The sequence below is a fragment of the Labeo rohita genome, chromosome 15 (genome assembly GCF_022985175.1).
Source record: "Labeo rohita strain BAU-BD-2019 chromosome 15, IGBB_LRoh.1.0, whole genome shotgun sequence".
NCBI lineage: Eukaryota > Metazoa > Chordata > Actinopteri > Cypriniformes > Cyprinidae > Labeo > Labeo rohita.
In genome coordinates, this window is record NC_066883.1 from 18,405,416 (window position 1) to 18,418,610 (window position 13,195).

The 13,195-nt window shown below is 38.5% G+C and overlaps 1 protein-coding gene across 1 annotated transcript; it reads left to right on the forward strand.

Annotated features, from left to right (window-relative positions):
* Window positions 1-1,175: 1,175 nt before the first annotated feature.
* LOC127177479 (A disintegrin and metalloproteinase with thrombospondin motifs 15) lies at window positions 1,176-11,852 on the forward strand. Its single transcript, XM_051129770.1, has 8 exons — window positions 1,176-2,342; window positions 3,312-3,444; window positions 5,609-5,776; window positions 5,915-6,198; window positions 6,328-6,505; window positions 6,586-6,761; window positions 8,814-8,989; window positions 9,503-11,852. Exons 1-8 carry the CDS (start codon window positions 1,416-1,418, stop codon window positions 10,272-10,274), a joined length of 2,814 nt encoding a protein of 937 aa, XP_050985727.1. The 5' UTR covers window positions 1,176-1,415; the 3' UTR covers window positions 10,275-11,852.
* Window positions 11,853-13,195: the final 1,343 nt, after the last annotated feature.

Genomic DNA, 13,195 nt, shown 5'->3' on the forward strand with positions numbered 1-13,195 from the left:
TTAGATAACAAAGTATAACTCAAGGGAATGCATGATGGTTAAAAAGAGGAAAGACGGTATATGCTCAGGTGTTAACACTGCACATATTTTGAATATCATCATTATTCAACAGATTACATTTGTTTGGAGGTGCACTGATGACAAACCTAGAATTTGTATTATTTTCCAATGGCAATAAAAACATTATCTATTAAAAAACGTAGGCTGTCGGCGCCATAGCATTGTAGGCAGTGCGCCCACATGCAGCGCTATTGCGCTAGTGGCGTCCAGAGTTCGAATCCTGGCTCAAGGACTTTTCCCGATCCCGCCCACTTCGCTTCCTGTCAGCTGTGATCTGTCCTATTGTAATAAAGGCAAAAAGGCCAAAAATAAATCTTAAAAAAAAGTAGGCTAATATATTCAAACTTTATTTACCAATATTATTATATCTATTAAAGCAGCTAGGGAAAATATTTAGTTGCACATAGTTTTAGATGTTCAGTGCAATTATTGACAATAACTGACAACATGTTTTTATGATAATCTCTGTGTGATATTGGTAAATACTTTTAAGTGGTGACTCTTACATGATGGCTTAGGGATGAATACTATCGAAAATTCAAAAAATGACTTTTTTTCTTGGTAATGTGAACGTTATAGACAACATTAAGGCGAACATTTCATTTTATTATTTTGCAAAAATTATTTAATTGCTACTTTGGAATTTTGTCTACCATCTTAGGCAAACATCCAACTTAAATGTTGCAGAAAAACGTTCCATAATTAACGCATAAATTATGTTTTTGTACTATTATTTTGAGAAGGTTATCGACTTGAGCGTTCCATTATCTCACGAAGTAAAATCAGAATTATGAGGTGTTTTGATACTTTTACCTCCTTTCATTAATAACAGATAAAAATCGGAACTGATCTGTTTGTGATAAACGTATTTAATTTTAAAGGACAACTGTTATTCTAATTTTACTACATTTTTGGAACAAACAAAATAAATTACAAACCACGAGTATTTATTTATTTATGTAAAAAAGACCGTGTATCCCGTTTTCCCCTCAAAATCGTTTGAAAATTGTTCCACACCTCTACAAATGACACGAGCATTTATGGAGTGGGAGGTAACCTCTGAAGCGCGGCTGGCTTGATGCTCATATTTAGAGAGCCAGAAGTGTCGGCTGTGTTCAACATGAACCATGAGCTCTCATCTGAACTTCCCAAAAACTCTCATTACAATCTGCAATGTTTACATATGACGCAAAAGAATAAAAGTAAGAGGGAGCTGGTTTCACAGAGAGAAACACCAGGGCGACGGATATCGATTGTGGCAATGCTTAATTCTCATGACGGATGTACAGAACCGTGATCCACAGCATCACGGTGTGAATTACACTTTGAAGGATATCTGATCGCCACCAACAACGATGTCGGGTTTCCCCGCTGTTTTGTTTTGCCTCTTGCACATGCTGTTTTTAACGAAAATATACCTCTGTATGGAAACTGATTTTTGTGAACCTGTTCGACTTGACCGTGAAAATTTCCCAAGTCATGACAAACTGAACAAAGAACTTGTTGTTTACAGAATAAACGCTTTCAATCAGGAATTTTATCTCAATCTTCTGCCTGACTCCAGTTTTCTGGCTCCTGAAGGCACATTTCAGTATGACACAACATCTTCAGGTGCATTTTTAGGAGAGGATTTTAGAAGATGCTTTTACTCCGGTGATATTAATTTAGACAGGAATTCATATGCAGCTCTCAGTCTCTGTGGAGGCATCCGAGGAGCGTTTTCTTATAACGGGATGGAGTACTTCATAGAGCGCAGGTCGACCAACGCAGCACCAGATGATGCTGAAAAAACGCACATCATCCGCAGAAGACATCACGCTTCGAGCTCAACTTCTAGGTGCGGAGTTACATCCAGTTCAAACCAGGGCGTTGTGGAGTCTTTAAAAAAGTACAAACATGTGAAGGGACATACGAGGAACTTGACAGAAACTTTGTTAAAAAGCATGAGCAGATCGAAAAGATTCGCCTCTATACCGAGGTACGTAGAGGTCCTGGTTGTTGCTGATGAGTCTATGGCAAAGTTCCACGGCGACGACCTGAAGCATTACCTTTTGACTCTCATGTCTGTCACTGCAAAGCTGTACAAACACCCCAGTATCTTAAACGCCATCAGTATAGTGGTTGTAAAGCTTATGGTGATTAATGAGGCAGAAAAAGGACCCAAAGTATCCGGTAACGCGGCACTAACGCTGCGCAATTTCTGCACCTGGCAGAAGAAGCTGAACAAGATGAACGACAAACACCCAGAGTACTGGGACACGGCTATTTTGTTTACAAAGCAGGTAAGAAACGATGTTTACATATGGGTTAATGACTGTTTTTGTGCGCAAATAATGTTTTTTTGAAAGTAAAGATTTGTCCTTTTAATATCTGAAATATTTCAGCGGTTTTCCCATAGTTAACACACTTTCTATACTAACATGACATGCCATCTGGATTTAAAGCAGTAAAACATTTCTGGAAACAAGTCAGGTTTAGGGAGTGCCCCTAAAACAAACGTAATTCTCTACCATTTGATTCCAATATAAACTTGAAAGCACCATTACATCACCAGAAAGCGGAAAGCATGTAATACTGACTCCAGCAGGAGTGATCCAAGTCAGCTGTCATTACAGTGCGAACTATTATGCCAGAGTACCTGCGTTGCACCTGTTATTTCAGCCAAATTAACTCATGCCTTTCTATTACTTGTGAATACAGCTATGCAAACTACTACTTTGCTGCTTAGTGTTTTGTAAAAAAAATATGTGACTTCCCATGGCCATCTCCTTTCAACTGTCCCATTTAACAACATGAGAAAGTTGAAACCTTTACGTCAAGATAATATTGGAATGTATTCAGCCTTTCCAAATGTTCTCCCTGAAGTCTGCAGGAGGCTGCACTATAATGTTCTCACATGGTTCCATCTGTCCTCTTAACGGTGTCGTAACTACAGCTGTTTACAGGCATTCTTGGCCACCCTCACTGATCCACACAGCCCTGTGCTTCTCATTATGCCAATACACAATAAAAATGATAATAATAATAAAACTACTTTGATCTGATAAATCAGAAATAGATGGTTTACACACATACGCTTTGGATCAGACCTAATCACTGGGGACCTAATCACATTGCTCAATGTGAAAGCAAGGATTCTGGAGATTAATTAGGCAATTACTACTGTAACCCTGGCTAGCGTCATACTGCCCCCGAAACACTTGATGCTTGTTATGTCACACTGTGTTTCATCACTGATCATATCTTCACAGGACCTGTGTGGGGCCTCCACGTGTGACACTCTGGGTATGGCTGATGTAGGCACCATGTGTGATCCTAAGAGGAGCTGCTCAGTTATTGAAGATGATGGTCTCCCCTCAGCCTTCACCACCGCACATGAACTAGGTGAGAGTCTTTAAAGTCTTTTGTGAGCAAAGCAGGTGAACTAAAGGTCCTTGTCTGAGTTCTCCTCCCAGCGGCCAGTCTGAGGTTCTGTCTGTGGTGTAATTAAGTTGAATCCTTTTGGGTGATGGGATTTTGACGAGGCTTCTCACTCCCGAAATTCTATATCAGATTTCTTGATCTTTAAACATGAACGTTGTGGCAGCTGTTTCAAGAAAAAAAGTCCTGTCACGCTTTATTATTAATTTAGAAAAACAATGACAACTGCATTCAAGAGTTTTCTCTTGATCCCTGTGAAAACAATGGTTTAATAAAAGACAGATGGGAAAACATTAGCAGATGCTGAAAGAACCACATTGACTGGGGCTGGTGCAACAATGCCATCCTTATATGGTGTGTACAGACCTATGAAAATCCTTGAACATATTTGAACCTGTTAGTCATCGTACACCTTGCAAACAGAGAGGTAGATAGATGGATGGATGGATGGATGGATAAACAGATGGATGGATGGATAGATTGAAAAATATATGGATGGACGAACAGACAGACAGAGAAATGGATGGGTGGATGAATGATGGATGAATAGAATAATGGATAGATAAATGAATGGATGGATAGGATGATAGATGCATGAATGGACAAGACAGACAGATAGATACATAGATAGATAGATAGATAGATAGATAGATGAACAAATGGATGGATGGATGGATGGATGGATGGATGGATGGATAGAAAAATGGATGGATGGGTGGACAGGGAGAGAGGGATGGGTGGATGAACGGTGGATGGATAAAACGGATGGATGGATGGATAGATTGACAGACAGATGGACTGATGGACAGATAGACGGATAGATAGATGGATGGGTGGATGAATGATGGATGTATAGAATAATGGATAGATAAATTAATGGATGGATAGGATGATGGATGGATGGAAAAACAGATTGGTGGATGGATGGATGGATGGATTGACAAACGGATGGATGGATGGATGGATGGATGGTTGGACCAAAAGTAAACAAATGTAATTTCTACATTAAATAATTTAGTGCTAGAATAAAAAAAATAAAGTAAATTCTATATCAATACTCAATTAAAGCTTGCAGAAATTACATTTTGAACTTGTAAGTATATTTTACTTGGAATTGTTGGTTATGTTTACAAGCATTCTTTAAGTAAATATCAAAGTTATGATCCTGTTTTTCCCATCATGCACTGGGGCATGAACAATTAAAAAAATACATTTTTCACTGTTTTTGAGTTGTATTTACACTGTTTTATGGTGGCTTTTATTGTTAGGTTTAGTAACTTACTGTTTTTTGACATCTGGAGTTAATGTTCTAAAATGGAGTTAATGTCAAAATGGAGTTAATGTCAAAATGACCCATTCATACTCGAACACTATCCACTGATTGTTACCGTCATTGTGTATGGTGTACCAAGTATTGAGGTCTCTGTATTGAATTAGGTAACAGTTCTACTGAGTAGATATATTATCTTAAAAGGATAACAAGCTGTCTGCTTGCTTACTTACATGTTTATAAGTGAACCACATGCTTTAAAAGCAAGCTTTTTTGTTGTGCTACATTTTTAGTAAATTTTATAAACTGTGACTGAGTGACATGTACTTGAGTGTTGCAGATTTAACTTAAAATAGTTAAGTAGAAATTACTCATCAAACTCTAACAGGCCACTTTAAAAAAAATATATATATATATATATTTTTTTTTTTTACCTAACTTAGTTATACAGATTTTACTTAATTCAGTACTTACATTTTACTTAAAATTTATGTGTGCAAAAACTTGGAAAAGAAAAATTAATCTTAGTTAATCTTACTTATTGTTTTTATCAGTGTAGACGGACAAAAGGATAGATGGATAGATAGATGTTGATACTTGTTTAACCTAATATATAAATGTTTTCAATTTTTCTCACATTTCTCAGCAAACAAAATGTTGTTTATGTTGACTAAAATTAGATGCAATTTCATTCCGAGTAAAGCTGACTAAAATGAATAAATGCGACATGATGAAATGCTGACTGCATTTAAAGTATATTCCTCTCAATGGATAAAAACTGTAACTAAAACTATTCATTTCCATTTTCTACTATGAAAATGAAAACGTGGCTTGAATATTTCTTTGGCTCTTCTCCAGGGCATGTGTTCAGCATGCCACATGACAATGTGAAGGCTTGTGAGGAGGTATTTGGAAAGCTCAAGGACAACCATATGATGTCTCCCACACTGATCCAGATTGACCACAACATGCCCTGGTCTGTCTGCAGCGCTGCCATCATCACAGACTTCCTGGACGCAGGCCACGGTTAGTCTGCTGCAATCAACTCTGACATTTGTGTCTCAGCAATGTCAAATAAAACACATACATCATGGATTTGCTCAGCTACACAAATGTCCAACATACTAAAAGTATGATTTGCATCAAGTACCTTTTGCTCTTCAGGTGACTGTCTGCTGGATCAGCCCCAAAAGCTCTTGGCTCTTCCAGATGACCCTCCGGGCGTCAGCTACTCGCTCAGCCGTCAGTGCGAACTGGCCTTCGGCTCAGGATCCAAGCCCTGTCCGTACATGCAGCCCTGCTCTAAACTGTGGTGCACGGGGAAAGCTAAAGGACAGCTGGTGTGTCAGACTCGACACTTTCCCTGGGCTGACGGTACGACCTGTGGTAGCAACAAGCTGTGCTATCGGGGGATCTGTATTGATAAGCAAAATACCACCAAAGACAAGGTGAGTGATGTGCTAACTACAGCATATCTGTATTGTATTTTAATGCTTTTTAATTTTAATATTAGTCTGTTTGTCAGTCTTCTCAGTAAGGATACAAATGTTTCTGAGTCATGTAAACTCTTTCTGTAGGTAGACGGCCATTGGGGTCGGTGGGGTCCATACGGTCCATGTTCCCGTACTTGTGGGGGAGGGGTGCAGCTCGCCAAAAGGGACTGTAACAACCCCGCCCCTGAAAACGGGGGCAAGTACTGCCAAGGACTGAGAGTGAAGCATCGCTCCTGCAACTTAGAACCCTGTAAAGACTCAGGTGAATGAAATATCTTTCAGTCTCATGTTAATATAAAAAGTCAATATTCACGTCTGACGATGACTGTTTGTTTGTGACAGGAAAGAGCTTTCGAGAGGAGCAGTGCGAGTCATTCAATGGCATCAGTCTGAACACTAACAGACTGAGCCCGTCTGTCGTCTGGGTCCCGAAATACTCTGGAGTCTCTGTTAAGGACAGATGCAAGCTCATCTGCCGAGCCAACGGCACAGGATACTTCTACGCTCTCTCGCAGAAGGTAAATAAATTAAAGTATGCTTAAATACTCCAACATTGTTTGACATTCATGGCTCATGAACAAAAGGAGTTTTGAGCCAGTTTGCAGTTCTTATCTCATGGAAAAAAATCACATCCCATTTTTAAAGCGAACAAGATACTAAAAGAAAAGTAATGGTGAGAGCTTATCTCTCAGATATGGCCGTGTGGAGTGACACAGTACAGGACTGATTCTCACAATTGCTCATGACATAGATGGGAAGACAGAAAAACTCGGTTTAAGCAACGATAGACAGCTATAGGATATGTTTACACTAGTGCATTTTCGTTTTAAAATGCATAATTTTTGCTACGGTTATGGCTATCATTTACATTACTTTCAAAAACGCTGCAGACCCCATTTTAGTTTGAAAACTCTGCGGTTGTGTTTCAGTGTAAACAGACCAAAACTGAGTTTTTTGAAAACAATGGCATGGCTGCCCACATTCACTCTGCATATCCTCGATGACCATGTAAACAATAACATCATGCTCATTGTTGTACCCATAGATATGTATAGGTAGATTCTAGGGATGCACCAAATTTTTGGCCAATAATGGTCGAAAATATATAATATATAGGCCTATATATGGCACACCGCCCGGCAATGTTCAGCGTGCAGGTTTCACTCTGCTCACATGCTCTGATAATAACAGCTTTGTAGGATTATACATTATTTGGATGATTAGGTAAACTAAATAAACTAAAACCAAATAAAAATAATATATTGATATTTAATACTATTATTTTTTCTGTCCAATTTTATTGTGTTATTTTCAGTAAAAGTGTGGTTATTTTATTGGCTTGTGTTTTATTTTTAATTTAGTATCATGCAAATTATTGAGTTGAATTAAAAAATCTCACAAAATTACTTTATTTAATAAATTTAAAGCATTTTTGGTTTCGGTTTTCAGCCAAGTGTTTTCAGAATTTTCGGTTTCGGCCCAGAATTTTCATTTCGGTGCATCCCTAGTAAATTCCCCATTCGACCGCTCCAAGCACGTAGACATGTTCGCCATCTAAATAATAGGGCATCTACCTATACAAATATACAGAGTTCTGTCATGAAACTTTAGATGGCGGAGTCCAATAGGTCTGACTCAATCTGACCTATGACATCATTATCACATGGCACAGCTGATTGGTTCTCTCCTGTATCAGTAGCCAATGAGCTCACTGCTCAACATTCAGATATATGACTAGTGCTTGCCATAGCAGTTTGCAGCATGCTTCAGAAACCCTCCACCTTCCCCAGCTCCACCTGTATAGATCTGCTACGAGGTAATTCATATATGCTATATGGGGGTTATTCATATATGTTACACATGCAGCAGCAGTATTTCTTACATGCTCACAGCAGCTTGTTGTGGTTGTATTGGCAGTAGCAAGTCTTGGTACTTGCTTTGCTCCAGCAGCATAGCAGATCTATTCCGCCTGGACCAAATACATTAACATTGTCATGTGCATTACCATGCCAATCCTTCCGAGACTTGCCATGACAGAACTATGTTTGTACCTGCATAAATAGTCATGTGACATGCATTTTCAGTTCTGAAACACAGTGAAAACGCCAGTGTAGAGGGGGATCATTTTAATTTTAAAATGCCATTTTAAAACGAAAACGCACTAATGTAAACAGAGCCATAGACTGTTATCAGCCATAGACTGTTATATTTAGAATTCTGTTATTGAACTTACATTTTTGCAGTAGCTCTATAATATTCTGTTGAAGAGTAATGAGGTGAGATGGTGGAGTGGATTATCATATTCTAGAGTTAACGAAAGTTATCACGAGTATTGTAATGTCCGAGGCAGATGTCATAACAAATGTCAGTACATGGGGACGTTTTTAAAAACAATTGGTTCATTCATAAATTTGTACAACCTTCTGTTCATGTTGTGGAAATTCAAACGGAATACAGAAGACAATGAGCGCAGCGCTGAAAAGGGTTAAGAGCTACTTAAGGTCTATAGTGTCTGTTTCTTTAAATGTCTATTGTAGGTGTAGTGAATGTGAATGTTATCTGTGTGACAGGTGGTGGACGGGACCCCTTGTTCTCCTGATACCTCAGCGGTCTGTGTTCAGGGAAAGTGCATTAAGGCTGGTTGTGATGGCAAACTGAGCTCCAACATGAAGTTTGACAAATGTGGTGTGTGTGGCGGAGACAACCAAAACTGCAAGAAAGTCTCTGGAATGTTCACAAAACCCATGTAAGAGTCTATGGTTTTACAGGACCTAAAGAACATCTGCTGCAGCAATGTCAGGGTTACCAGGGTGGTTTACCATTCAAAACTAAATTGAAAATGCTTTAAAAGTTCCAGTTCTGTTCCTGATTTTTATTCAAATTTGAATTGAATTTAAAACTGTGTTAATGTGGTTTTAAATTGCAATTTGAATTTAAATGGATGGTTCACCCAAAAATAAAAATTCTGTCATTAATTACGCACCCTAATGTCGTTCCAAACCCCTAAGACCTTCGCTCATCTTCTGAACAGAAATTGAGATATTTTTGATGAAATCCAAGAGCTTTCTGACCCTGCAACAATATAGCTGACATGTTCAAGGCCCAGAACGGTAGTAAGGACATTGTTAAAATAGTCCATAATAGTGACATCAGTGGTTCAACTGCAATGTTATGAAGCTACAAGAATACTTTTTGTGTGCAAAGAAAACAAAAATAATGACTTTATTCAACAATTTGAATACTTATTTTGTCTTTTCAGGCATGGATATAATTTTGTGGTGACTCTACCAGTCGGAGCTGCAAACGTGGACGTAAGGCAGCGCGGTTACCGTGGCTTGGTTAACGATGACAACTACTTAGCAGTAAAGAACGTCCACGGCAAATATCTTTTGAATGGAAACTTTGTGGTTTCAGCGGTCGAAAAAGACATTATCGTAAGGGGAAGTCTGCTGCGCTACAGTGGAACCGGCACATCGGTGGAGATGCTGCAGGTCTCCAGACCTCTCAAAGAGTCTCTCACGGTGGAACTGTTGTCGGTGGGTCAAATGACACCGCCTCGAGTGCGCTACTCTTACTACCTGAATGTGGGAAATAAGGAAAGCAAAGTCATAAAGAAGGAGGAGAGGAACCCTACGCAGAACAGCGTGCTGGAGGACAGCAATAAAGTAGAGCTGAAGAAGCCAACTTATCAGATGCCGTCTTATAAGTGGGTGGCGGCAGATTGGAATAAGTGCTCGGTTACCTGTGGGAACGGGGTTCAGAATAGACTGATACAGTGTTTGGATTCGAATGGGGAAACAGCCACACACTGTGATAGCACAGAAAAGCCCAGTGCCATAAGAGTGTGTGGTGACCCTTGCCCAACGTGGAGCATCGCCGAATGGTCCTCATGCTCTAAAACCTGCGGGAAAGGCTTTAAGAGACGCCCACTGCGATGCATCTCTCACACTGGGCTGCATTTACCTAGAGACCACTGCTCAAGCAAAAGAAAGCCACAGGAACTGGACTTTTGCAACATTCGGCCCTGCTAATGAACGATTTGGTATTTTCTAGGATCCATTTTATGGAGACAAAGTGATCGATTTACGTGTGCATCCTGTGTTGCCTCATTTGTAACGGGAATACTGTCATGAAACAAAGACAAAGCACGTCTTTTACCATTACAATGTCACATGTTAAAGGATTAGTTCACTTCTAGAATAAAAACTTCCTGATAATATACTTACCCCCATGTCATCCATGTTTATGTCATTCTTTCTTCAGTCAAAACGAAATGAAGGTTTTTGGGGAAAACATTCCAGGATTTTTCTCCATATTGTGGACTTCAGTGTGGATCAATAGGTTGAAGGTCCAAACTGCAGTTTCAATGCAGCTTCAAAAGGCTCTACATGATCCCTATCTAGCAAAATGATCGGTCATTTGCTAAAATAAAATAAAAATTTGTATACTTTTTAACCACAAACGCTCCTCTTGCACTAGCTCAACTTCACGCATTACGTAATCACATTGGGAAGGTCACATGTGATGTAGGTGGAAACGTGCAAAGAAAGTCAAATACCCTTGACAAAAAATTTGGTAAAATAAAGATGATGGACGATTTTAAAGTTGGAGTTTCTCGCGCTACCCTACCTTTTTTAACTAGAGTACACAGACGAAGAACCATGCGCAACCTTTCCAACATGATTACATAATGCGTGAATTCTCGCATTGCAGAGCTAGTGCAAGATGAGCATTTGTGGTTAAAAAGTATATAAATTTGCATTTTTTCTAGAAAATAACATTTTACTAGATAAGACCCTTATTCCTCGGCTAGAGCCCTTTGAAGCGCATTGAAACTGCAGTTTGGACCTTCAACTTGTTGATCCCCATTGAAGCCAAATAAATGGAGAAAAATCCTGGAATGTTTTCCTCAAAAACCTTAATTTCTTTTCATCTGAAGACAGAAAGACATGAATATCTTGGATGACACGGGGTGAGTAAATTATGAGGAAATTTTTATTCTGTAAGTGAACTAATCCTTTATCGTACAGATATCGCCTACCTCGAAAAGGACAGGGTGTTTTAAAGTAACCAAATAACACAGAGCACATCAAGTTGTAAAAGGTTATGCTATGGCATTAAAACTGTCACAAAAACAGACGTCTTCTCTACACATGGTTTGTAGATAAAGTCACGATATCAGACAGTGTTTGTATTCAGACTTTAAATACATGTGAATAATTTGATCTAAATGTGAAGCATATTGTATGCAAAAAAATGCACTATTGATCATTTGTATTCATATATTAAGCTGAGATCAGTAGATTAAAGCATTCCTACGCATTGAAGGTTCAATAAGCAGAATTTAGGGTTATATGTAAGTTTAGAGAAGAAAAAACAACGATGCCAAAAGTAGGCTTTTAGTTTGGGTTTAGAAAAAGTAATCAGCTATTTACCCTTTTATTTTGGGCAGAAGAGAAAAGATTGTGAGCACATATTTACAAATAATGTTAATGTTTAATATAATGGCACTGTACACAAAGGGATAAAACAGTTAAATACTATAACTAAATCAGTTAATGTACTTTATGGCAATAAACTTCACCAGTTCAACTATCTATATAAGTAAACCAGTTAGAAAGTCTTTGGGTATCGTGATTTTCTTGTAAATCTGATGTTGATACAGCCGTGATACTGCAAATGTTGTCCAAAAGCCTGCACTAGTACAAAATCTTGTTTTTAGTTTTGATTATAGGTAAATACAGGTAAACTGCAACACTTTCTGATCTTTTGTCACTGCCATTTAAAAATGTGATGCCATATGGCAGAACTTCTTATACAATACAATTTTAATATCTAAAATCTCCACACTATACAGTAACACATACAGCTGCTACAGCCATTATGATTTTAGCTGTAAAGTCACCATGTTTCTTAGATGGAAAACCAAGTGTTTTATTGTATGTGTTTTAGATGTATTCTCTGCTGGATTTATGAAGATACATTGTAACTTGTGTAAACAACCCCTGTAAACCAAATGTTATCGCTGAGAGAAATTCAATCATTCCAAAGGTGCTTCCTTGTTTCATTTAGTTTTCTTCCCATCTTTTGATGTTAATACAGCAAAAGGCACTTATGTTTTTCTATTGGAATCCATTGTATACTATGTATACATCCATCAACTGTGCACAAATAAACACAGAAATGACATGAACTGACCTGAGGGATCTCCTCACTCAGCTGGGCTGTGGAGAAGTGTGTATGAATGTACGTGTTAACGATACGCATTAAACTGTGCTGAAATGTCATTTGGTCACGCCAGCTAATCTCCTCACTAAAGGCCGGATGAAGTGTCATGGGCAATCCCATAGCGTTCAGTGACACTGGAATTCTGCTGAGGCGACTGTTCAGTCTTTCCCGGGAAAAAAACTGACTATCTCAGGCCGGATAATCCTCTCCAATTGTGTGACGGAGCTCAACCATCTCCAGTGTTTCATACATCAAGCCGAGCCACAGGTTACAGCCTACTGGTATAAACTTTGGTGCAATGCGTTTATCTGAAGCAAGACTAAAGAAAATATATGAATACATATATAATTTAATATAAAAATGCAGTGCATAGAATAGGCAGTTTTTCAGGTGTAACCTAAACGTGTATGGTAACCATAAAATATCTGCATTCATAAGCAGTCACATTAAATGGGACTTTTTCTCTTTGGCAGCCCTGCACATCCCATGTCAATTAAAACCAGTGGTGGTCAGCTATTTCCAACTCAAATATTTCCAACTCACTGATTTTCATAACAAATGAAATTCCCCCCCTGCTAGGATTCTAACATTAGACGCAGCAAGCACTAACTTGGCATTGAAATCACAGCATTATAAAGTCAAAAGTACACCTTCTCCAGCCAAGATTAAATGAAATCATATACTTGTATATATTTAATAAATAATATACAACATATTATAATTT

Excerpts from the sequence above, each read along its gene's own strand:
- LOC127177479 (XM_051129770.1), top strand. The coding sequence starts at position 1,416 with ATGTCGGGTTTCCCCGCTGTTTTGTTTTGCCTCTTGCACATGCTGTTT. Across the intron at positions 3,445-5,608 it reads CACCACCGCACATGAACTAG|GGCATGTGTTCAGCATGCCA; the intron begins GTGAGAGTCTTT and ends GCTCTTCTCCAG. Across the intron at positions 6,762-8,813 it reads TCTACGCTCTCTCGCAGAAG|GTGGTGGACGGGACCCCTTG; the intron begins GTAAATAAATTA and ends TCTGTGTGACAG.